At 38.0% G+C, this 26,967-nt stretch overlaps 2 protein-coding genes and 1 long non-coding RNA gene across 17 annotated transcripts in view; 2 read left to right on the top strand and 1 right to left on the bottom strand.

Moving 5' to 3' along the window:
* LOC310900241 overlaps positions 1-26,072 on the bottom strand; it is a 303,162-nt gene extending 277,090 nt beyond the window's left edge. For 4 of the 5 annotated variants that reach the window (XR_014584942.1, XR_014584943.1, XR_014584944.1 and 1 more), the window contains exon 1: positions 25,799-26,072. This is a non-coding gene — a long non-coding RNA (uncharacterized lncRNA). Of the gene's footprint in view, positions 1-19,603; positions 20,398-25,798 lie in introns of those variants that run through there. The other variant, XR_014584946.1, reaches the window with a different exon arrangement.
* On the top strand, positions 8,993-16,343 carry OLFML1 (olfactomedin like 1). Its single transcript, XM_083837909.1, has 3 exons — positions 8,993-9,586; positions 10,549-10,837; positions 13,911-16,343. The coding sequence occupies exons 1-3, from the start codon at positions 9,461-9,463 to the stop codon at positions 14,687-14,689; spliced, it is 1,194 nt and encodes a 397-aa protein (XP_083694035.1). The 5' UTR covers positions 8,993-9,460; the 3' UTR covers positions 14,690-16,343.
* The window catches only part of PPFIBP2 (PPFIA binding protein 2), a 112,276-nt gene continuing 106,700 nt past the window's right edge, over positions 21,392-26,967 (top strand). For 6 of the 11 annotated variants that reach the window (XM_083837867.1, XM_083837875.1, XM_083837856.1 and 3 more), the window contains exon 1: positions 21,392-21,664. In XM_083837867.1, the coding sequence (XP_083693993.1) occupies positions 21,528-21,664 (137 nt within the window). In that variant the 5' untranslated portion in view covers positions 21,392-21,527. Of the gene's footprint in view, positions 21,665-23,361; positions 23,429-24,223; positions 24,364-25,361; positions 25,510-26,123; positions 26,315-26,842; positions 26,859-26,967 lie in introns of those variants that run through there. The other 5 variants (XM_083837882.1, XM_083837880.1, XM_083837860.1 and 2 more) reach the window with 5 other exon arrangements.

Here is a 26,967-nt window from a genome sequence, read left to right as displayed (position 1 = left end):
TTTCAACACCCCTGTAAACTGTTCAAACTTGAGATCAGTCACTGTGCGCATACATTTGTGACATAGAACAACATTTTCTGAATAACTAGTCACCAATTAACTCTTTTAATAGGCAATGTTATGCTTAAAACAGTAAATTTTCATCCTCATTTCATGCTTGATTGTAATGTCAGCTATAAGGTTGTAGAACATCCTCCCCCTCAACACTACTCGGAGTAAATCCCATCTGATACTGTCAAACGGAGCATTACAGCAGCCAACAACCATCCATATGTCACAATCTGGGGGAGGCAGGGATAGTTTACAGCTATTCTATAGTATAAAGGACACTGCTTTGGAGAAAAGTATATCACACTAATCAGGTAGTTGAAGAAATTGTATTTCTCATTCAGCATAAATTAGCTATTGCAACCCCCAGGAATCACCCTTGGTGTTTTGGAGTAAATTAAACTTCTTCTGTAAGAATTAGTCTGTGCAAAAGCCCTGCTGGGCAAACTGATTTCTCCATGTGTATTTTCCATTTTGCCTGCATTCAGTTAGATTGTAGGGGAATTGAAATTTCTCATGGGATGATGTTCATTACAAAAGGTAATTGGGATTGCAGTTTCTGAAGCTTCTGACCAGTATGAATAAAGGTAAATACTATGTTTGTTTCGCTACAATTGTAAAATCATTGCACTGCTTTCAAAGTTTATTAGCCCAGTTGTAGTCAGAAAACACTAGGTAATTAGGTTGGTGAAACAGACCCTCAAGTATACAATTGCATCCCCATTAACTACTTTGGATACAAGTCCCACAGTTGCACTCTGGTTTATGACATTTTTCATCCAAAGCATACTTCACTTTTTACATTTATGACTGAAACACAGTAACCTGGAAAAAACATAACTACTTAATAATGCAGAGCAACCAGATAAGGTTTAGATGGCAGAATGAAAATGAGTTTTGACTAATTTCAGTAAACGGCAACTTCAAGAAGAAAAATTAAGACTTGACCAGACCACCCAGCTAGAGCCGCTCTCCACATTACAAAATATAGTTGGATCTATAATTATCACTAACCTAGGTTTTGTGCACTGATGGCTTCTCAATATTGTTTGGTCAAGAGAGAGCCAGCATGACCTATTTAACAGAAGTTCAAGTTTCTATGCAAAGAACAGGCTTTAAGAAGGAGTGCTTTTAGCTCCTGCCCCTACATGCTTTCATAAGCTGTTCCTGTCTCTATGTCAAAGACTGTTAGCTTAGCCTAATTTGCAGACAGTTTCAGACTGACTGTATACTGGAACAGAACAAAAGAGAAGCAATGAAATCCATTATCAGTAGCAGTCCAGTGTCTGTTATCTCTCTCCTAAGCCAAGCACCATCATGTCCTAAAACCAAAGTGCTGCTGAACCAGTGCTGGGCCAAAGCTGAGATCTCACAGTTGGATAATACATGCAGCAGGAACAGCCACCAGTAACTTGATGTCCCTTGGCTGCACATGCAAGAATTTGTTGTAATCCTCTTTAACTGCTGACAGTCACTGGATCATATTTCTATTTTTCTATACTTCACAGAATTATCTGCCTGCACTACAATACAGACAAGGCTCAGGTTTGGCCATCTGGCCATAGATGTCAAGCTGAGACATTTTCCAGTGGCAGCATCTGGTTTCTCTACAAAAAGCAGCATGTTTGCAGCTTTGGGCCTGTTATATGGTAAGACTATGGACACATTATCTAGGCTGCCAGACCTTGCATCGGCTACTTTTGATTCATCTAACTCCCTAACCTTTTCTTTGTAAGGCTATGTACAAGTATATCTATTAGGTAAAGGTCTAATAAGGAGCTAAAGCTTATCCTATATATTTCTCCCTATGTGGTACATCACAATCATGAACCTGATGTTCATGCCAAAATTACTATATAAAGATAGTTTTGGAAGTGCCTAGCACTAGAAAGAAAAGCTCAGCTTTCAACAGGTATGTAGAGCCAACAATTCCTACACCATCAGTTTCTAGCTGGCGCAAGTTGTCTCTTCTGTACAATGGCATAATACTTCTGACAAAAGGAGAAGAGAAAACTGGGGCTGAATAGGATTCAGCTGCTTTGAAAGGGAGAGCTATTTGCAAAACAATCATTATATGGAAAAAAAATAAAGAAAAATAACTAATTAGTTAAATTTGCCAGCTAAAGGTGATGATGCTAAAGATGATGATGCCTGTTCCCTGCATAAAATAAATATAAAAACAGGATAGAAATACATGGCCTTGCATGGAGGCAGGAAAAAGCAGTCAGATTCTAATCTGTAATTAACAGGTCATGGCATGCCCTCAGCTGTGTAACAACTTTGGCCCTTAGAAGCTAACGTAATACATATAACAATGTATGGCAACACACAGATACCATTCAAGATATATCACAAAGCTCTCTATACTTCCCAATACCTGGCACATGTCAAACACAGGAAGAGAGTCTAGTGTTTTTTAAGAGGGAGTTCCTGTAAAAGAAAACACGAAGCCCAGAATTAAAGACTGAGTTCTATTTCTGTAGTCTCTACAGAAACATACCATAGGATTTTTTCATATATCCTATGCCATTTCTTTCTGTGTGACACTAGTAAGACACACTTTAGAGTAGACATACTTTAGACCAGGAAGCAGCTTGTAACAAAGACCAGCAAGAAAGTCACAGAAAAGACACCAGTGGACAAGCCCAATTTGTCACTTAAATTTTACCATTCCAGGCAGTAACCCCTTCTTAAAATTGCATTTCAGACAGAAATGCATAGATAATATGAATGAAAGGACCTAAAAGAATATACGTGTAATACCCATTCATGTGTTAACGTTAAAAATCCCATAGGAAGATGAAAAATTCTCTGCCTAATTCTGCTATGGCATGTGAGAATAACTGCAGTAATTACTTACCCCAGACTAGGAAAGCTATTCTCAAAATTAACCCAACTGCTTTCCCAGGCTTAGTACAACAACAATTCTACAGAGATTGCACAATATATCTGCCAGAAGTACAAGTGCACAGAACAGACAATGAGTTCATGGTAGAACATTTGGATGTGTTATTCCCTTTTCTGTACATGATATGCAAGTATCTTGCTATTATACCAGCAGGCCTAAAGAGTAGTGTGCTAGCTCCCAAGCGTCAGGAATAAATATGCACCATTGGGAGATTACATTGATTCAAGCGCAGAAGAGATATCCCTTATGTACAGATGCTGCTTGTCCTCTGTTGCAGAGAACCACAGCAGGAATTTTATGTTTGAACATATGGACGAGTTAGTCATGCCCTATCTGCTCAGAGAAACAAACAGAGCCAGGCTGGATAGCTTGAAGGGCAGAACAGTTGTTCCCTGCCCCCCAGCCCAGTAAAAGGCCATGATGGTGGTACTGAATCTTTATTTTAATCAGTTAATAGATGCAGTTGCTGATTGTCTGGGCAACTAAGGTCTAGAGAGATGGAAAATTTTACCACATATTTTGTGTTGCTGAATGGATTCACTTTTTTTCAGCTTTCTTTAGACAAGTGTTCTGCTTTTTTGACATAAAAAAAAAAATCTGGGTTGCATATTTCTGCGACAAGGCTGGATTGTCTTGAGCAGAAACATATTTCAAACTGTACCAATTCATTGCACACTGAGCTCTGACAGGTCAAAGGGAACAGATCAAATCCACTTGATACCACACTGCACAATATTGGATGTTGTGCACAGATATATGTGACCTTTTCCCTGGACAGATAATTAATTTTGGCAATATAATAAAGCTTGAGGAATGGAATCAGTATAACAATGATAGTGCTGCTAAACAATAGGCTGACTTCTTTACAACATTTTAAAAAATGGTTACCTATTATTCATGTCAGCTTAACATGTTTGTGTCCTCTTCAATCGGCATACTACATGTGCTTTATTATTCACCATGAACTGGCACTAGGACCATCGCATCTGATGCTGACTTGCAAATGTGATAGCTCTAACCTTAGAGAACAAAGGCCACCAAATCCATTTCTTGCATATGCATCATGCTTAGAGTTCACTCTCCGTGGGTTTGAAAGACTGTTTCCAATCCGGAGATTTTTGTGAAGGTCTTATTTTTTCATTTGTTTTCAGAGATAGGGTGCAGCATAATACAAAACCTACATTAAATGGAAATATGATCATCTCGAAATGAAGCTTTGAAAAAATATTCATTTTAAGAGTTGTACAGCTGACTGCTTCTCGGGTCCACCTAATACACCCTCTCCTGACCTGGAGATTTTCTGTCAGGAGATTTTGCCAAACTAATGCTCAGACTAATGCATATTTAAATAAATAAATAATTAAAACACAAAACATGCTTTACTATTCAGCATTCTGTGTTTAGTGCAAAGCAGGAAGATCTGAGCCAATAACATTAAAAACTGTTGATCTTGCTTAGATTCTATGACACGCATCAACAAAAATTTTGAGATCATAAATAGGTTGCCAGAAATAATAATTAATGATCTGAAAATTGAAATAAAATCTATTTTTTCCTAAGAGATTAGATAGGGAGGAATTTATACATGTGGAACTCCCTTTAAAGTCAGAATAGGTCTCTGGCTCAATTCCTGAATATGATTCTTAATTCTGATTTCATCTATACTGAGAAGTATGCTTGTACAGAGTACAGATTTAACCAAATTTTCCAGAAGAAATCTCAAACCTCCTGTGTACAAGTCTGAGAACACAGCAGGCCTCATTAATCTTACCTTGAGACTTCAAGATTCAGATGTCAGGAGCAGATATAAATAGCAAGATAGATAAAGACAGGTGGCTTTTTTTTTCCTTTAATCATATTCCAACTTCTTATATATTCCTAAAATATAACCTTTCCTGTTAAGTATGAATCTTGAGTTTGGGCTTGGCCACTACTTTGACTGCGAATAAATACTGCACTGCTTCTCAAACTCTTCCTTAATAGGACTCATCTTTATTGGTAATGTGAAAACAGTGCAGCAAGTTTCAGTCATCCCCATCAACTTCTGCATGGCCCCTTCAGGGCCTTTTCTGTCCTAGTTCCTCCTAGACTCATAGACATTTTCCTATCTTTTAGGTTTTGCGCAGATTTAATTAGACACTTGTTAGCACAACTCCATTCTATTCAGCTCAAGTTTCTAGTGCCATACCTATCATCATAATCTCTGAACATGTCATCAGCAATCGCTTAGAAATTTAATGTGGGGTCAAAGTTTTAGTTTCAGACAACGTAACTGAAGAGTCCTGAACCCACTGCTGAGTCTTGCAGCACCCTGTTACAAACTTTCACATCCACCAGTGATCTACAAAAACATCTGTTATTCAACATCAGTAAATGTTTTTTCCACCAGCTAGTGGCATTTAGTGATCTCAAAGGAAAAGTTACTTAATAAGCTTTAACAGCTTTTCCAAGTATAAACAGATCCCTTCTCTCTTCTTTGAGAATGTAGGTACACAGGTTATGAACCCACGTCTTCAGTGCAACAATACAACACTGGAATATGATGAAGTGGTATAATGTTGTTGTCTACTAACCTCAGGAAAATAAAATAATAAATACCATAGTAGGCATTACAAAAATAGTCTTTGGTTTTCATCCAGGTAAGATTTAATATGAATTTAATAAATAGTAGTTTTGTATTACTCCTACAATATTTCAAAAATATAACCCAAGAAACACAAGAACAACTGGCTCTCATCTGAACTGCATCGAATGACTGTCGTGACCATTTTCTGTAAGTACTTTGAATTTAAACCAATCTCATTTTTATTATTTTTGTACTCCTTCTATGAATATGCTTAACATTCAAGAAAACAAATTTTAGTGAGAATATTCACACTGTAAATCAAGCCAAAAGTAGCAAAAATTTTAAGATTAATTTACAATGCATTGTGTAATTCAAAGTTTTAGTTTCACATTTATACAAATGTAAACTTCCAAGTAGAAGGAACAGGCTTTGATCAACACAACGTATAATTCTGAGTTTGCAACAAACAAATGAATAGCCCATTCAAAGTCATTATGTGTGGTTGATTTCAACTTCAGACTTCAACAATCTGTGGATTATTTGACTAGCTCAAAAAAAAAATTTGCTTTTATGATTTCATTTTTAGAGCCAGTCCCCATGAGATGATTTTTTTTTCCCTGCACATACTGCACATCTCAGGCTCCTGTCAATTCCAGAGTGCTAGCTTGCACCATTTTGCAAGACTTGTACCGCAAACCCTTGTGAGCTTGTCATTGAAGCAGTAGATCACTAAAGCCCTCTAGCATCTGGCTTACTAATAGTTTTCCATTTGGAAAACTATTATTTTGGACCATCTGAACCGTAGTTCCTTCACTAAGTTTTATCTCATTCAGAGAGTTTAGAACTGGTGCGTTCCAGTGCTCCCTTCCAGTTCCAAAGTCTGGAGCGCCGCCTAGTGGAAGCTCAAAATTCAGCAAGTCTTTTTTTTTTTTTTAATCTGTGTATTACATCCCTTATTGGTATCACTCCCAGCTCTGTTCTTATAGCAAAACAACATATAACGACTTCAATTTGATTTCAGACGTTTGCATTTTTATATCAACGTGGATCAGACTCCAAGATAAAACAAAGTAGTAAAAAGAAAATCTTAGGCAGAATAGAAATTAAGTGTTGGTTTTCCACTATGACAAAAGCCTTCTTTCACTTCAGAGATCTCAGCGTTAGAAAGCCTCATCAGGTAATGGCCAATAGTAATATTTTGCCCAAGTCTAGTTCAAAAGTAGAAAATACACATGACAATTATACATTTTATATTAATAATATAAAAACATCATTCTGGTCCAGTACCAAAACCTACCGATGGTAGGCTCTGGTTTAACCAGCTGAATTGCTAGAAACAGATATATATATTTAATAATATGTAAAAGTGAAACAGCAGCTTAAATAAGTCAATTATTTCCAAAAGCTAGAATTCACTTCAAATTGATGCTGATATCAATTTTAAGAACTGAAAACTCCATCCACAAACAGAGAAGGAGCTGAAAATGCCTTTTTTTTTTTTAGTTGGAAGCCTCAAACAGCTGTCAAAACAGACACAAAATAACAAAAGAGTGAAATTAGTGCAGCAAAGCAGCAACACTGACAAGAAAAAATGCCATCTTTTCTACAAAGAAGGACAAGAACAGGGAAAAGGCACATATGCTCACATCAGTATACTTGCTTCTTTTTAGACACCTGTCTGTAAAAATCAAGATAGTAGTGGGAAATCTATTCCAGGATTAACTCATAAGAGAAAAAGTGTTGCTTAGGATAATCAACATCTTTCTGTTCTGTTAGTGTATAATGTTCTGTATACAGTTCTGTGTACTGAGATTGATGTCTTGCCTGACCTGCCAAGCAATCTTGCTTTCAATGATTATCAAATATGTATTTGACATACAAAATAACGTCAATGGGGAAAAAATATATATAGATAAATAGATTATATATATATATACACATATATATATATATACACACACAAATATTATTATTATATCTTTATTTAGGCAGAACAAAACTGGAAAGTAAATAGTAGCTAAAGAAAAATAAACCCCGGTTCTTAACCAGATGCTATAGCATGTGCTCTGAGAACACTGTGCATCTGACATGGACCATCATCATAATCTACCATGATGTCATGGCTTAATAAGCATAGCAATAGGAACGTCTTGTTAAAAGAAACCCTTGGAAGATTCTGGTCTCTCACCTGGTTGGTAATTCTCAGAAAAGATGGAGCAACACTACAAAATCTAGTTTTTCTTATGTGGAGTGCTTAATCGTACACAGGACATTTATCTGTCAAAGTATTTCATTTTATAGGTAACTTGTCCCTCCTTTAAGAGGAAGGAAATAAATTATACACATATTTATTGATTTTTAAGTATGCTTTCTTGGTCATAAGTTTGTAATATTTTGATTAGGTCATTTTATTTCTTTAGGTAGTCTGGATTCAAACAGAAATTAGGTTGCTCTGAGACTAATAAATGATAGCACTCTTTTTAAATTACAGACAATACTTGAGTAGAAAAGTTCAGACAACTCACCACAGCATAGGAAGAGGCTATACATATAATAATACCACTTCTAAGGAAAAACTTTCAGTAAGCAGTTCTGCTGACTGATACACTGACACACTCCAGTAAAATGCTGTGAAGCAGCTACTGCCTTGCTTTAGAGGACAACCCAGACTACAAACTGCAATAGAAAAAAATGAAGCTGCTACTTTGAAAGAGAGCTTCCAGACATAACTTCCTTTCTAGGGCTCAATTTTATAAGAATATTGCAAAAGACTTCTGTACACCTCTGAAATCTGCTTATAAAGCATGAACAACTGTACCCTGCAACAATCAAGGAAACAGAGGTTAAAGTCTGCCTGCTGTGACGTTTCCATGTATTCTGTCAATACTCTCATGCTTATACACAGGACAGTCAAAAGCCAAAGGAAATCTGTCTAAGTTAAAAAACCTCCAGAGAAATAAAATGGAAAAAAGCAGAGGTGGAGAATTCTGAGAAAGAGAAACGGAGACATCCAGTTTGGCTTCGGATACAAAGGGACCTTTCTAACATCCTAACACGTAGTTTCCTAGGGAATACAATGTTAGCATTGCTGTCTCTCTCTCCAGAGAAGGCATTCACTCAGGAAATCTATTAAAAAGAAAAAAATAAGCATATCCTCAATTATAACACTAACATAAAATAATTATTATTTTTAAGTTATTGTAAGTAGAATTATTATTCTTCCTGAAACAAGAGGTCTATCAAGGACTCCATTATATTGACAAGGAACTGTGTTAAGGATATTGATTTTAGCTGGAAAAGCACTGGCAAGAGAAGACAGAAACAAGAAGGGGAAATTACTTTCTTTTAATAATTTTATTTTTTATTTTCAGTCCAGCTGTAAATAGGCTGAATACTGGAGTGTGAAAAAGAAGTGCTTTAGATGGTGGTTGCTGAAATAGCTACAGACATTATGCATCAGATCTTCCTGGGAAGGAACAACCAGTGTTTCACTGACTTTGAAGCTATGCTAATTTACACCAAGTACACACTGCACAGCACTGGTCACGTGGAAGAGCAGATGGGAGGAGAAAGGAAGGAAAACAAATTATTTTTATTTGTATTTAATAAAATTTGGCCTGCAGGCTTTATGTGACTCAGTACTGAACATCTGGGATTGATCATAGGATCACAAACTGGAAAGCAGTCATCTGGCTTCTCAAAATACACACTTTCAGTTCCTGTTCCGTAACTTCATTTTTTTAAATGATAAACTGCAACAGCCATTTTAAGTCTTCCTAATACTTCCAGCCTCAGTAATTTCAGCTACTTTTTCACATCATGTTATCGGACAACTAAGTCTTTTCTAATTCTGGAGTGGCAGTAGTTTTGGGGATTGCCATCTGTACATACACACACTATTAGTTCATCATTTTTTACTTTCAAAATTTTATGAGACAATGATAGTCTTGCAAATCCAATTTTTATTAGCTCTATTCCTCGCAAGCATCATGGGAGAGGCCCAACATGTAATGCAAGATGCAGCACTGATGAACTACATCGACCGGCGTATCCTATCTTTGGAGGTATGTGCTATCTGTATCATTCAGTAATACTGCCTAACTCCAGGTTAGGAAATGCATGCATGTTCCCCTGTATGTGTGAATACTGAAAAATTTGTATGCTAATCAGCATCAGGAAGATTAGTTTCCAGCTTTTTCAAATAACTACAATTAAGTAAAACTGTAGCTAAACTTTTAACTATAATGATTCCTGACTACCACATCCTTACTTAATGTAGGAGTATCTTTTCATAACGTTATATTTTATTCTGTTATCGCTTGTATTTTATTACACCATCAGTGAAAATTAGGTGTTTAAAGTACAGTCACAGTCCATCTGAGGGAACAGTATTACCATGTTGTCACCAGCAGAATTTTTGCCAAGTAGTAACAAGGAGACAGAAAAAAAAAACACAGGATAAGTTCCTATGTACAGATGAACCTGACCAAGAGAGTCATTTAAAACACTTTGTGTAACCTAGCAGTGTAATTAGGATCTGCACTTTAATTAGGAGTTGAAATAATCCCCTCACAGCTGGGAGACTGAAACAGATATTGCCTTTCAGTTATATAGAAGGAGCAGTTCCTGATAACATCTGCAGTATTATAAATCTTTCATATATAGCTAAATCTAAATTCACTTGCCCTTGCAGTATTCTTATTTGTTTAGAAATACAGCCAAGAATTTGACAAAAAATTCTCAAACAGATGTCAGAATCTACATCTTCCAAAAGCCACACTACGTAGTACCTTGGTCAGAAGAGGTGTGCTCTCTGATTACAAGTAATCAGAGAGCACGTGTCCTTAAGTCTCTGTCTATTTCTATTTTCCATGTACATACACAGCAACAGACCACTGATTTCAAATAGATGGGGGGATTGCAAAGAAGAGAATAGCATGACTTTTAGAGTAATCATGAATGAAGTTGTAGTCTATACAGAATATACGTGCATATCTATATATTTTCTTCTGTGTTTTAACTCAAGAACCGACTGGAAAAATGTAACCAAGACATACTGGATTATGTCGAAGAATTCCGAGAGTTTTCACAGATGGTGCTGTCACGCCTGGCAGGACTGAACAATTACAAGACTGAGGTTAAAAGTGAAGTAGAGAATTTGCTGACAAGAGTTGAACGAGCACAAAGGGACATAGACTATTTTGGATCTGTCACAGACTCTAATACATGTATAGAAGTAGGTGAAGACCTGGTGAAACAGCAGCTATTAGAAGCAGAAGAAGAAAAAAGGAAACTTAAACTCATGCTTAACGCAAGTAAGAACAGTTCACTTTTCAGAACTTTGATCTAATCAAGCCAGTTCCTCAGCCAATGCATGTATGCTGATACAGGGATAACAGATTTTCACAAGTTATGTGAATACAACAGATAATCACATGGTTTGGGGGGTTGGTTTTTATTCTTTTATTTTTTCTTAAATACTAGTCTTTGAAATATAGATAGATAGATATGGGAGGAGTAGGTAAGGAAGTACAATTCAAATATTTATTTTGCAGATACTCTACGGCATATCAAATCCATCCTTTGGAAGCTACTTTTTATTATAAGATATAAACTTAAAAGATAATAATAAAAAAAGACTCTGAAGGTATGTTCTTGCAAAGACCCTGAAGAATTGCCAGTGCATTTCAGAGTACTGCAGCTGTACCAAGGAATTAATGGTGGTTTTTGTTATTTGGAGTGGCCAAGGGTAAAAGCTTCGGGAGTAAACTCACAACTTAGTAAAACCTAATTCAATACTACATTTTCCTTCTATTTTACTGCCCTCTTCTGTTATTCTTTTCTCCCTCTCCCCACCAAATACTTTATCAAGACAACACACTGTCTTTGCTATGAGCAAAGCTCCCCTCTAATTTGAGAATTAAGTGTTAAAGTATCCAGTATGAAGAATACGTACAACCTGTAACTTTTTCCAAACAAATTAAATTTTATAAAAATGAAAAAAGTCATAATATAAACTGCTGTTTTAAACAGCTAGGTGAAAGATCTTTCGCAACCTCAATTATACAAATCCACTAACTTCAACAGAATTGAATTGACTTAATTTTACAAATAAGTTGACAATTTGCTCCTTCAGCTTTTCCAGCAACAGGGTATTAAGGCAGATGGTTAAAGAAGTGACCACCTATTCTGCTTCTAAGCTCTACTATTATACTGTGTGTCAGAAAGCACCGAATATCAAGGTCTTTCTTTTCACATAGTCTTTTTTTAATGTATAGTCTTCGTTTATTTATATTTAATACAGGCTTTTTTTGAGAGAGAGGCATGAAGTTCAGAGAATTTTAAACTGCCTGTAAAAGACTTGAAAAAATATTTTTCTTAGAGTTCATCAGGAAAAAAAATTCCCTTGTTGAAAGTTATTACTTTTAATTTTCTTGTAGCAGTGCATAGCAACATTATGTCTGTCGACACCAGTTAGATGCTTGCCCCATTGTAGTCTATGAGAAACTAATCACCACATGGATTTTACAGTACTTAGAAGCAAGGCACCCTTAACCTGACCAAACAGTAACTCTGCCTCTGTGCTATGATACATTACCAAGAAGTTATGATTTTTTTTCCCTGAGTAATTCCAAGACTTGTAATTAATTTTGTCTATAATTTTATTTTTTATTTACTTTAAGTGCAACCCTATTACTGGCACAGATTTAAGCTCATATACACTTGAGAAGAAAATAGTAGAATCACTTTTTTTTTTTTTTTACATTCAGTAGTTGATAGCTCATCCTGCTTTGGGTGGAAAATATCTTCCGCATATTATGGGACATGACAAGAAACAGTGGGCTTTGAAGGTATCAGTGGAGAATGTGGAAAAACTTTGGTATGCTTTCTGCTCGTCGTGCATGAGCAGAAAGTATAGTTTCTCCTTCTTCCCGTAAGCTGTTATGAAAGCCAAGGACAGCTAATAGCTTTTCTCAAGGAGAGACTCTTCACAGATATTGGATAGGAATCTGGCTATATGGCATATTTCTCCTGCAGATGAGATACTACTAATGCTCACTAGGTATTTTGACTCAAGGATTCCAGTTTTTTTTGTTTGTTTTTTAATCTATCTGATCAATAAATGTTAGTTTCAGCAAAGCTGATGTAGCTTGCTCAGGGAAGCTGCATCCAGAGTAAGGACTTCTAACAAAGAGTCCAGGCTGTAGCAACAATATCCAAATGCTTCGGTAGAGAATACCAACACACACAAGTGACATAAAGGTTGCTTTCTAAAGGCAACTGGAATCTTGCCACTGACTTCAATAGGCTCGTATACGGCCAATAAGGGAGACTGGTTTTGCTTTCTCCATTTCATCTACTGCCAGAATTTCCTGCTTTAGGGCTTTGTTTGTTCTGTTTACTAAAATGGCTGCACTTCATTAAAGGCAATTCTTTAAACTTCAAATAGTGTCTCTTGTAATTTATGAGTGCCTGTGGTAAACAAGCTTGTTAATATGCTTTGCAGTAAAGTTCTTCCTGGAAAGGATGGTACCCAGTAAAAATCTTACAGTCTAAATACCCAAGTCTTCACAAGCTTCATCTGTGCAGAGGGCATACAAAGCATAACAAAGCCAGAAATATGACCTGTTTGCTGCTGGTGCCAAAATTATACCTACAGTGAGCTAAAAACTAGTCAATTCCACTAGCCATGCTTCTAGTGTAAGAATCAGTAACACAGACATCATACCCGTTCATTTAAAGAACACATTAACGTATGGAAATTCCCGACTTTTTTTTTTTAATCTATATATTTGTACTAGTTTTTGTGCTTCAGGTGTTTGGAAGGGGAAAGGAAAGAAAACCTAGAGTTTTGGCTTCTTTACGATGTTCTTGTCTCATTTGTCTTCCGATTATAAATGAAAAAAAGAGGAAAAAAGCAATACTGAAAAAAATAATACACAACGTACCAGAAAAATGGGTTTTAGTCTATATACCTTCACTAAGAGATATATTTGATGATTTTACTGTACTAGTCTAACAAGTCACCTCTTTGAGAGTCAAAATTACAGCCCTGTAAAAGAACAGGTAGAAATAATCAGGGAATTGCTAGCTGTGCTGTTGGCCTCCTGTCAGGTACACAGCTAGAATCCCTTTTGGATAACACTGGTCTTACAGAGCAGAAAGCAACACAGTATGTGTTTATGAAGATCTTCAATTTCCTTAGTAGGAAATGCCAAATAAATTATATAAAATGAACATAAACTCTACTTGATATAGCTACACTGCTGACCTTTACTGATATATTCACCTTGGCCTTATAGTTGGATTAAAAGGAAACTAAGAAAGGGAGATAGAAAATTCAGATATTCTAACGTTTTATTGTTGTCTTTGGGTGTTTCCTTACAGGTTGCGACCACATGCTTGCAGGTGTAAAGTCCCTAAAGATAGTTAAGAAGACGGGAGATAAGCATGGCTCTTGGATGAAAGATCCTGGCAAAAAGCATACAAAGATTTATTTATTAAATAGTGCAGTGAATAATGTTATTTTTGAATTCGCAAATATCATGACATTCATGGAAAGCAATCACACACTAAAAGCTCGCAGAATCACCCTGCCATTCCCCTGGGAAGGAACTGGCCATGTCATATACCAGGGTTTCCTGTTCTATCACAGACATGGCTCCTTAAATGAGATAATTAAATTCAACATCCAGAAAAGAAATATAGCTGATCAAATGGTCCTGCCAGGGGCTGGAAAGATTCCTGCCTATCAGCTTTCTCCATCTACAAAAATAGATCTTGCCGTTGATGAGCAAGGGCTCTGGGCAATCCACTCAGAACCAGAGACTGGAGGCAACATTGTTGTTACTAAAATCAACCACATAACCATGTCAGTGGAACACACTTGGGACACATCATGCAACAGCAAGGATGCTGAAGCAGCTTTCATGGCATGCAACACACTCTATGTTGTGTACAACTTTCCTAGTGGAGGCACCTCACGCATACATTGTGTTTATGATGTTTTGGATGCTGTAAATACGTACGAAATACCAGCACTGCATTTTCCAAAACGTCAGGGTAGCCATTCCACTGTACATTATGATCCTAAAGAAAAGCAGCTCCTTGCCTGGGGTGATGGATCTCAGATCATTTACAAGCTTCACACCACACAAAAAGTTTAGAACCTTTAGCTGCCTCTGGAATGTACTTGACAGCTAGCAGTCCCATGTCAACATGGTCTTCACTATGCATTAAAAACACATTACTTCCATCTGCTGCAACTTTCACCTATTCACATAAATTAAGGCTAACATGTGCCAGTGATCTTAATGTCCATTTAAGAATTTGTAAGGACCCTATTAGGAATTACATGACGACTTATCACCATACGCATACATGCACACAAATTAGTCTTAAAGACTAAGGTTAAAAAAAAATAAAAGTCTGACATGTTCTCTCCCAATCAGAACTATACTTTCTGCTTCAGTGGCATGGAAATCAAATGAGAAGTCCTTTCCATCCAACACACATTATCTGACAACCTTCACTACCCTAGCTCACTGCATAAAGCCTTGTTGTAAGCCCTGTAAAAGTCATATGCTTCCAGAAAAGCAATCTATAGATTTAACAGCAGAAGTTTATTATATCACAAAGCAAAGGAGCATACATCCTCACCAACATTTGGTTTATATTAAACATATATTTCTTGCCCAATACATCAAGGCTATTCCTAATCACTGACCTTATAGCCTATTTCCACCAAAACTCTACATTTTGGTTATCTGTATAGCTGCACAGTCCATTTTTGTTCCTGATAACACATAAATGGCAATATCTAGTTGCGACTAATCAGCTTCAATTTGCCACCTTTCTTTTTTTTTTTTTTCTCGTGTATCACTGCTTGTAAGAGTGAATGTTCCTAAATGATGCATTCTGTGCCATACAAGGTTTAACAGATTTTACCTAGGACTCCAATTGTTTCCTCTTATCAATCCATTTTCAGCATCTAGTTGTGAGGCATTTTCTCGGTACTTCCAATCACTTCTATTGCTCATATCTAAATATTTTGTAACCTACTTGACTCCAGCCAATACCTGTACAGAAAACACATCCCAGATGAGCACAGTAGTGCAAGTGAGGGCATGCCACTGCTCAGTCTTAGTTTTGCAAATAACAGAGAAACTCCAGGGAGATGCAACATGATTTGTTTCAAAAGTAAAAAAAAGAAAGAAAAAAGAAAAAGAACAAAACTCACACACTAGACACTTATGAAATACAGGTTTTGGCTTTGGTTCTTTGATTTTTGAATTTTAATGATGGTAGTATTTCTGTTTACTTACAAAGAAGAGCGGTGCTTGAAAAGCAATCCTCAGCTGTTTCTACAGGAAATCCATTTTGTTCTTTTCACCAAAAAGAACTGTTGTTTAGTTTAAAAATAGCTTCCACAGAACAACAAACATCAGGGAATGATTTTGTAAAGGAGTTCCAGAATACAACTAAAAGCGTATGGACTGATGAGTTGCAACAATGCTGGTCTGATTTTTGCAGAAGTAATTATATCATTCTAAACAGCCTTAATAACTACAGCATTACTTCCATGTCACGGAGGCCGCAAGAAGCACAGTTAAAGACATTCTGGGGCTGAGAGAAAGAACTGTCACTTACTTGCTGCATAATCATGGGTGAAAGGCAGATTAGACAATTTGGCCTTTTCCTCATCTGTAAAATTACACACATAGAAATATATATTAACCACCTCTGCAATGCTTTGAGATCCTTACTGCAAATGGACATGTAATCTTCTTTACTTAAGAAATAAAGGCTTTTTGACACAAATATGGATTAAGCTTGCTCTTTTAGAAAGGGCTTTCTTGGAGTATGCTATGCTCCACACTATTGCACAGCAGAGAAAGCCTTCATTATTCTTCTATATAGATATATCAACAAACAACCATCCTGAGCCCACGCAGGGCAGTCTGAATCTTGCTGCCCAGGAAATCCAAACTCCATAACGAATCCACAGAGGTCCTAGTTTTGGTAAAAACGAAGTCCTGCATGGATGGGCTTCAGTAGGTTATTTCATATTGCATAAAATGAAGAAGAAGATTGAAAAAAGAAAAAGAAAACCTAAACAAAATAGACTAATAAAGTTCTCACAAATCTCAAAATTGACATTCAGTTACAAGGGGCAAGGTTTCAAGCCCTCTAGTATGAGAAATATATGTGAACAATAAAACGATTTGAAGAGCTGGAATTCCTAGATGTTAATCCTGATATTGATTTGTTGGCTAACAATTTGTGTGCAATCATAAGGAAACAGATCAGAAGGAGACATTACTAAATTAGCGTGTCTCAACTGTTTTAAGCCCTTCCTTCCATGACAAAGACCCCCACAAACTTCCCAGGGAATTTCCTCCATCAATTCACAAGCCAGCCACTGGAAATTTCTTCCTAAGGCATAACTTCAGTTTTTCTTGCTGCAATGCATCCCCATTAATTTTTGTCATGTCCAAAATAAGAATACAAGAGCAGTCTTTTTTAATCAGAGAGTTATAAAACCCAATAGCCAATCTGAAAGAAGTACGAGGAAAAAGGAACATAAGAACACTAAGTTTATAACTCTGCTTATAATGATTGATGCCAGAGAGACTGTCTTTTTGTCAGTATCACTGAAGACTTTTCTTTCATGAATTTGCCCAATTACTTCTTATTTTAAAGGCCCGGTCTTATACTGCCTCCTCTATCACTGCCCATTTACCACAACTGAAGATTAGAAGACAAAGCATCAATGTAATTTCCTGTGGGTATATTCAATTTGAAAAAGTGACACTGTGTCATGTGAATGGATGGCTCTCCCGTTAAGAGTCACAGATTTTCTTTGGCTTTATGCTCACACTGTATTTTTCCAAAAGCAATTTTAATGTGTCTGCAAGATGTATGCTGATTTAATGCCAGCTTTCCAGTGCCACATCTGCAGTTGGTAGAAAGAGCCTCAACAGAAAAGGTTTTTAAGAATAAGTGCAAAATCTGATTTAAAGCCTTAGCTCTACTCCACACGGACCCAAGAAATGCCAGGAGCCATCTACAATCAGATATTTCAATCTTAGAGGCAATCAGATCTGAACTATGTTTAGACCATGCATTACTGTGGAAAAAGTGTTATCTCCTTTAAAGATCTCAAAAAGTTTATTTCAGAAATCATTTTTAGCACAAGCAATTTTGCTGAACACTATGAATTTCTTGTTTTGACCGCCATTCTAGAAGCTAGTCATCACAACCAGCAGAGGAAAAAAATGCAGGATAAATGACAGCAATAAAGTTAATGTGTATAGCTCTAATTTTACAGGTTTACAGTTTAAGTTTCAGTAGACAAACTCAAAAAGCCTCCAAACTAGCCCACATCTTTTTCTTCTCACGACGTTAGCATTATAAGAAAAAAATAGTGTAATCAACATGCAAGGAGGTAACTGCATTCCTGATCAGTCCTATCAACAAAAATGTATTAAAGTTTCAAATAATAGATCAATCATTTCCCCGAAGAACTAATACCATCCTATAATAGATATTTTAATACATTTTTTCTTATGAAGCTTGTACTAAAAACAAAGTTGTTTTCTATTTCTAAAATCAATAGGTATAAAAGATGAACATTTGTTCTAAGCAATTTTAAGTTCATTGTCGATGGTATCATATACTTGTATGTCCCAACATATATAAGTCCACACACAAACTGGAAAAAAAACAAGGGCACACAGCCATACATAAAACAATTTATCTACACCATGACAGTTTTGCATGTGAAATCAGAACCATGAAGTTTTGCATCCTACGCTTATTTCATAATCTGAAACAATGCACTTTCTTTTTTCTCAAGAAGAGACCTAGTCTTTTAAAACAAGAACATATGAGTTTTCCCCATTGACAACCATCCAGCTACTCCTACAACATAACCGTCCAGAGGCTTATCAGGCACAGCATAGCACTGAAATCCCAGGAGCACAGTTAAGTTGCAGTTGATTTTGCAAGCTACAATTTTAGTGACTCCCTCTAACAGAGCTGTAAGGCGAGGAAGGAGCTGCTTAACACATTATTCCAGCTAAAGCAAACCTTTTGGATACACAGTTATGCAAATTTTAAAATTGCTGCTACAATATCTGTCTGATGTTACTCACTAAATTAAACACTATGAGTATTATTATTCATTTAAAAAAAAAAATCACATTTTAATTTCATCCTTGTTTTTGTCCGTGCTAAAAGAACTCCTATTTCCTCAAAAAACAGTCAAACAACAACATCAGGTGACTGACTGCCCAAGAAAAACAATAAGGAACGTTTGTAATTGAGATATGAATACTTTTTGAAAAGGAATGTGGTACCATCCATGGAAACAGAATCCCAGTACCTGACAGTACACAAGCAAGAAAAAGTAGAAGCTAAATTCCTATCCCTATTCATTCCATTGTTTTAGGGAAACAAATATTTCCTCTAGATATGTTTATACAAGTGTATTAAATAAAGTCAGCATTTTCAGGTTCTCCGTGAATGATGAACTAGGCTTTAGGCCTGGATGTTATAATAATGTTTGTTTTTTGATTATTTTTTTTTAAAGAGCCTAAAAAGTAAGCCTTTTCTGAAAATAACTGCTAAAAACGAGTATGTGACAAATCTTTACACCAAAAAAAAAACACAAAAAAAAAAAAAGAAATATTTCTCAGGTTGAATATGCAAGTCACAAACCAGATCTGGATGCAGAAAACTACCACCTTAAACAACAGTAACATCAAAAACGCAATCACTGACATACTAGCAAGTGACTGCGATAATTACAAGTGTGCAGTAAAGTCTAGTACCAAAATAAGAGCCAAGCACTTCTGCTAAAACAGATATCACAATCACAGTGAAGACAACTGACCATAATTATTTCCTGTTCAGAGAAGCACTTTTTGGAGAGAGAAACCTCTAACTAGTTATTACCATAATAAAACAAAGGAAGTTCACATTAAGCTACAAAAAAAGAAAATATTATGATATCACGCAATAACATGTGCAGCTTAACTGAACTTGAAAGTTGAAAATAAAGTTGAACTGCAAGCTACCTGAAAAGGCTTGCTAGCCACCCAAATATCAAAATTAACAATGCTTATGAAAAAAAAATTTCCCCCAATAAACTCTACTTCTATTTGAACTAACAGAAACTATAGTAAAACACAGAACAAGCAGCTTCAACTTTTAAACAGAGTTGAGCTTATTCAGAGGCTTACACAGCTGCAATCAGTGTGAAATCACAACAGTATTCAGAGGTCATTTGCAATGAAACACAGGTTTCCTTGTAATCTACCAAAACTCATGCAGCTGTGGCATTGCAAGCAAGATAAAAACAATCCTCCTGAGAGGGCTCATGATGGTACCTAAATTGTTTCCCCACCAGCTCTAGTTCCAGTGTGGTATAAAGGTGTCTGGAGGCTGTGTAGCTTTTACTGCTAAATCCTAGTCTGAGCTCTAATCACGTGGATTAAAATATCCATGTCTTCTGCCAGAAAAGTATTTTAAAAAAAAAAAAAAAGGCATGATTCAAATAGAATGTGTGTAATTTTCTAACTGAAAACATACATGTAGATAGCTCATGGTAAAGGACTTAATTTGGATTTCTTTACCTCTAACCTTAGCATTTACAGTGTGACTTTAATATGAGGTAAGATCTATGTATCTGCAGAGACAGACAAGTATTCCAGACGTATACCTTGATTTGGGTGAAGACAGTATGATAACTTGTTTTGGCCAAGCAGAAGAAAGGAAAATCTTTATGTAGCTGAGATTATTTACCAACCCCTAGTAATACTTCCCAATTTATATAAGATCTGCTATAAACTCAAATATTCATAATCTTACATTGACTTAGAATCTTGATAACTAGCTTTAAAGTTCATGGACAATATAAAGGAAGCCTAGCAAATGTGTTCGTAGTCATTTTTTTCTGCTGTGAGACACTCACTTTCCTATGCTAGTTAATTTTAAAAATAAAAACATAGCAGGAGACACTTTTATTGTTATTTCTAAAATCTTGTGAAAGCATAGTGACCGGGAGGTAGGTGGACATCTTTCAATTAGGCATACTGCTCAAAGCCAGGACAGAGAAAAGATGCATTAGCAGTTTAGAACTGCTAAAAAACTACAGTCTTGGAGAGACAGAATATGTTTTTAGGTGCTAGGTCAAGTTTCAGAAAACCAAAAAGGTTATCTGTGAAGGTAGAGAAAGTAAGAAAGGGAGCAGGCACGGGGAAGCGTCCAGAAGTCAGACTCCATGAAGAGTCAAGAAAGGTTCTTTGACAGGAAACCTTTATTGGGCAGAAACAGACTGCTTGCCCCCCAGGGAATCTGTAAAACTAGGAGCTCCTGTTCCGGGTGTCAGTCATGGCCAATTACTTATGATTTCCGAGCTATGCATGCTATGGCACACACATACAGGTTATCAACTCCTGGATCTGAGACAATCATTAGAGATTGGGTCCTGCTGCTTTTTTTGTAGGTGATGATTTGGTTGTGGGGTTGTTGGAGTTCTCTTGCAGTAGATCTTAGTGACTGCTTGCAGGCCAACCTTTAAAATAATTTTAAGATGTGTATAAGCCAAAGACTTTGTTATACCTGACTGATACATTGCCTGATCTTATATAAATCTCAATAGAAAGTATCATTTATCTTCTCTGTGAAGTCACATTTTAGCAAACACCAAAAAACACTGACAAAAGAAAGCTGAACAGTAAACCAAGAGCTCTGGCATGTGACTGAGTTACTGCATCTCAGCTGAGTCACGCAGGGTAAGTGACCTTGCCTGCCCTTGCAAACATAGAGGTCAGATGAAAGCGGTTTAAGCTAATCTTTACTGCCTGAGAGTTGCGACAAGTTAAGTCACACACCATGGTTCGCTTCTGCAGCTAAGCAAACAGTATTTTGTTATATCAGACTTAGAGAATTGTAAACAAAATATGCTGGAGCTGTCTGAGGCTTTTCTCTGTAACAAAGATGACTTCTTGCATCTGTATGTATGATTATAAGAAAAAAAGCTGTGCATTAACAACTGTTAAAGACAGAAATGATCAAGAGCATTATCTGGAGAAACAGAGGAGAGAGAACCTTGCCTTGCAGCTCAAAACTTGCAGGTAAGACAAACCTGGAATTTTCCTGCTGTTATGGTTTCTCCTATTTTTGAAGCTAGTGGATTAAAAAAAATAAAAGCTCAGGAAAATTGCACCTTACTTGACTCAAATCTAAATGCTGGCTAGAAACTTTTGCCAGAAGGTAGCAGAACAATGGATACATTTTTAACAAAGAAACAGTTTAATAATGTCTTATATAATTAAAATACTTTCTAGCATGTATTTTTTCTACCATTTCTTAACACAGAGCATTTCAAACAAATTTAGATAAACACGAAATCCCACAGTGCTCAGAGTTAAGTCTAACTGAAACAAGCTTCATGGCTCATAATTACCTCAGTATAGAAAATAGAGTAACAGCTTATATGGTGGAGTATTCTCTATCCATAAGCAGGCAGTAACTTAGAGTAAAAGCTCTATTTTGCAAGCTGCATTAAGAAGGTCTCTCCATGATGGTTACAGCAAACTTGGATGCAGATGTTATAAACAGCTGTCTGTCTGGAACGGCTGCACCTGCCCTCCAATAGTTGGTTGTTTGTTGGGTTTGTTTTTCATTTACTGTGGTAGACTTGCCAACCTACAACCCACCCCACCCCACCCCCCCCAAAAAAAAAGGCGAAATGCCTCAACATAGGGACCTACTAGTATATATCTGGGAGCCGAGAAAGTTAATTCCAAACACTTTCGAAATCACTCGTACTTGTTTTAGAAGCTGAACGCTAGATGGAGCTACGCTCTTGTGGCACCACTGGCTAAACTCAGCTAGTTAACGCTTTCTGACATAATCCCAACTAATTAAATGCTAGCAGCCAGGTCAATAGCTTCTTTACAAGTGTTTAAAAACGCTGAACAAAAGTAACAGTACATTTCTGAAAGAGTTTTTAAGAGCTCCATTTGTCCATTAAAGACTTCTGAAATTTAAACAAAAGACTGGAAAACAAATCAGCTAAATAAGTATAGTATTCTCTAGGAAAAGTATCTATATGTTAAGGAATAAAAATAAGTGTATTTCATCTGACCTGGTGAGAGAGAGAGAGAGATCTGAATGAAGACTTTTATATTGTATATAGTGGTATGGTAGCCTTGGTACTCTAAAGTGAGAGAGAAAAAAATAGTACATTCAGATTTAGTATCAAGTACCTCTACTTGTCCAGATTACAAGAAAATTTCAAGTGTAATTTTATGTAGAAACAAAATATGTTTAAATAAACTCTCATTTGGAATATTTCCCTGTTACTCCACCAAATAATGACAGGAAAAGAGGAAAAAAAAATCAAATCTTGTCCATTAAAAAAGAACATATGTTTAAAAAAAAGTTTTAAAGGGTAGGAGAAGGCTTTCTACCTAAGGACAGGATATTGGTAATTTCTGGCAACAAATTTCCCTTGAAGATAAGGCAGGGTAAGTTTTCTAACGAAACATAAGGGATTAGCTGTATGGAGTCAATGGGGAAGCATTCTCTATGCCATGATTACCAGTCTACAGTTTATTTAACCAAATTTACAAGAAAGGAAACCTCAGTGTTTAAATGGCTTGTTTGTTCATAAACAAGTGATTACACAGCGCTTGCAGCTTTCAGTCCTGCATCGTGTTATTTGTACATTATGTTTTAATGCTGGTGTTTCATATAACGTAGTTTATGAATGAGTACGGTGATTTGGGGAAAGAAGTGAAATTACACTGGGTAGCCTTTACTGTAGACTCCTTGGACAAAAGCTCAATAAAGGAGGACATGAGATCTCACTCATCTCTTGAGAGAATTCCTGGGTAAGTTGCTTATAAAAAAATAGAATTGTTGGGACTGGATTTTAACTACAGTAGATGAAGCTAATTTACTCTTCTTAATAAACAGTGTAATTAAAGCTTTATAAAAACTTTTCAGCAAATATAATGGCAATTTGGATCATAGTGCATGGTAGTTATATCTTACTGAGATAAACCATTTGAGCAACATCTAGGAGCTCACAGATAACTACACCGATTTCAGATATGGAAGAAATGAAAACGGTCAGTAAAGCAGCATCCAGCAGTGCTCTCTTTTGGGGTTCCTAACTTGTTTTTTCTTAGGCCTTTTCTGAGGATGATTCTGTTCTCCCTGAATAAGCTTCATTGTTGTATATGAGAGGCCAAGACTTAACACAATGCTAGCTTTGTGACAGTAATGTGTCTGCACTAGTGCAGAAAAGAAACCACTCTTATTGACGGGGGACTTCTGGAATGGTAATTAGCCGAGAGGCCAGGACAGCTGAGGGAGTGCTTCTGAAACATGCTACACTGAGACATGGAATAACCCACTTCAGTGAAAATGACATTAAATATGATTTAGGATAGACAAGATCAACAAGATAAAGTTAGCCCAAAATACAGCAATACTGCAGAAGTATCAGCACCATATCCATCAAACACAAACAGAACATTAAAATGATTACATGTGAATATCGCAGCAGTAGCAGGACACTGGTTTGCCTTCTGTGCTTGCCCTGTGCTGCTCAAACTCTCTTGCTTCTGCCCTTCACTGCTTACAAAGGGAGTGGCAGTGATTGCACAACCTCTCTGTTCCAGGTCCTTCCCCTTCACGGCACCAGGGCAAGGCCACGCTCACCTTCCCATGCGCTGGCTGGCAGCACTTTTCCCAACAAAACACTGGAGTACAGCATGTGCCAGCAGGGGCTTGATAATTACAGGCGTGAACAAGAGAAGAGGTAACAACACTACGTGGCCAGAAAGGGGTAAATGAGGTTCCAGCTGCTTTCTTTCATCATATGGAAAGTCACCCAGACATGTCCTAGACCACCAGCAAGGATGGCTGGGGAAAAGAATGAGAAACCAGGTTGGTGTTGAAAAAGTTTCTCAGCTTTGCCCAGATGGTTCCAAATTCCACTGACCCTTTCCCAAACAGCTTAACACTGCAACCAACAGTGCTATAGTAATACTTTTTCATATCATTATGAAGGATACAAGTGTTATCAACCATTATAATTTTGACCATTCCTCCACATGACCTATTTAAGACTACCTCAGAGGTGAGAGGTAGACAAGAGAAATTTGAAAGCAAGCCAAATGAATACACAGCCTCTGGATTCTTGCCAATTTTAATTATTCTTTAGCATGTTCAGAGATGTTTCAAAGGCATTCTACTTCCCATTTTCTCTCTTCCCCACCTTGGGCATGTTCGCTCTGTCACTGAGGTCCAATTCTTTATTTGGAATATCTGGTATGTGATTCATAGTCTTGATCTTGTGCAGAAGTTTAAGAGAAAACTAAAATCATACACAACTCTTCACAAGGTCAGAGCGTATTGGTAACAGGAAAGAAAATACCTTAATGCTTCAACATTTACAAATACAGGGCAAGCTTACACTAGCCAAAAGAGAATTCTAAAATTTAGCATAATCATTATATATAATTACACTTAAAAATCATGCATATTAAATAAGCTTAGCCTATTTAGATGGAAGTCAGCAACATCACAGAGGTAAGAGCAAACTGTGGTGGTTGAAATACAACTGCTCCACAAACAGTCAAAGGTGTGCGTTTTAATTACATTGCTTGTGTTACAAGTACTCGAAACTCTTTATCTCTCTTTCTGCTAAATGTTTACTGTTGTTTAGTCAACTCCCTGGAAAACTGACATAATCAGAAGTACTCAGCAGACGCATGCTGTGAAAGAGCTGTGTCAGTATCACATGTGGGATAAAAACAAGGCAACACAAAACTTTGCTGGACTTTGGGTGCTTCACTGATCCAAAGTGACCAGTAAACCCTCAATGAGCAAAATGTATGGAACTCTTCATGTTACTGGAAGGAGCCTGGAAGCTCTACAGACAGAAGACTCCTACCTTTTGATTGTGAGTCTGTTCTGTGTGTTGCTTCCTTAGATGCTTTCTGTACTAGAGATTTTTGCAATCATAAATGTAGCATTAGAGAACCTTTTTAGGAGTCAAAAGAAATATGACTTAAAACACCATATCAGTATAAATGGTCTGTGCTGTTTTACTGATAAAGCATTTCTGATATTAAACCTAAGCATTAAAATACCTGATTTTTATATTTGTGGAGAGAGAGCATTGGTTTTTCTCAGTTAATATCGTAAGGCTTTTGTTAACCTAGAAGCCCTTGAGATGTAAGGATACGCACCACGGAGATGCCTGGTGGAGCGGTTTAGAGCTCTGAACTTCCACACAACTATTATATCTCGAGGAATTCGAGGAAGAAATCAAACTCGGCAAGCCGGGGCGCGGGGACAGGTCGCTCGCAGCGAGGCTCACGGCGGGGCCGGTGACACCCGGCTTCAGCGGCGAGCTGAGGGGAAGGCTGCAGGCGGGGGCAGCCCCCACAGGGCACGGCGCTGAGGGGAACCGGGGCACGCACCTGCCGCCCGGCTCCTCGCCGCCTCAGCGCCCCCTCAGCGCCCTCCTCCTTCCCGCCCCCCCCCTCCCGCCCGCCGGGCCCGTCACGTGGGGGCGGCCGCCGCCGCTCCCGGCCCCGCAGCCGGCGCCGAGGGGGGGCCGTCCGCGCCGCGTCCCTCGCGCCCGTGAGGCGAGCGCCACCGGCCCCCCCAACGGGCAGCCGCCGTGTGGCGCACCTGGTGCCGCCGAGGGGCGCAGCCTGCCGCGGGGGGCACCCAGCCCGGCCGCCGCCGCCGTGGTGCAGGTCGGTCCCCGCGGGGGGGGCGGCGGGGCGCCGGGCGGGGGGGGGCGGCTTCTGGGGGCACCGCGGCTGGGTTGTAGAGGGGACCCGCCGCGAACGCCTCTTGCTTCTCCTCGGACGTGTGTTTGCTAACGCTGTTAGGACGCCGCGCTCTTGAGAAGGGTTTTAAATAGACGCGGCTCCCGTAGGGTAGATGTTTTATCCTCGCAAAGTTCTGAAACTTGAGCTCCGCTAGCAGGTAAATAAACGAAGCGTGTTATCGACAGGGCGGTTGACTGGGGAGCTGCTGTCCGCAGTGACACCCAGGTGCAGCCGAGGTCTCCCCCTCTCGCCCCGGCCTTTAATTGGAAAAAGTAAATGAGGAAAGCGGTGTGTTCGTGGGGCAGACGAGGCGGCTGAGAGGTTGTCGGGGAAGGAGCGGCCGGGAGGTGAAGGCGGTTGTTCTGTGCTCTTCTACCAGCGCAGCGAGGAAGGCGGTAAGAGCGTGAGGAGATGCCAACTGCTGCCCAGCTTCGTGCCTCAGCACTCGTGTTTTCGTGCTCCTATGGTAAAAATATCCCCCCTTAGCATCTGTGGGAATGATAAGCGGTTGTGTGTTTCCGTGCCTGATCATTTGTTCAGTTTCGTGGGGGGCGACGTAAGATGTCGAAGTACTA

Source organism: Anser anser (assembly GCF_964211835.1).
Source record: "Anser anser genome assembly, chromosome: 5".
Lineage (NCBI taxonomy): Eukaryota > Metazoa > Chordata > Aves > Anseriformes > Anatidae > Anser > Anser anser.
The sequence above is the reverse complement of the archived record's forward strand: the minus strand, read 5'-3'. Positions and strand labels throughout refer to the sequence as shown.

Excerpts from the sequence above, each read along its gene's own strand:
- OLFML1 (XM_083837909.1), top strand. The coding sequence starts at position 9,461 with ATGATAGTCTTGCAAATCCAATTTTTATTAGCTCTATTCCTCGCAAGC. Across the intron at positions 9,587-10,548 it reads GGCGTATCCTATCTTTGGAG|AACCGACTGGAAAAATGTAA; the intron begins GTATGTGCTATC and ends TTTTAACTCAAG. Across the intron at positions 10,838-13,910 it reads TAAACTCATGCTTAACGCAA|GTTGCGACCACATGCTTGCA; the intron begins GTAAGAACAGTT and ends GTTTCCTTACAG.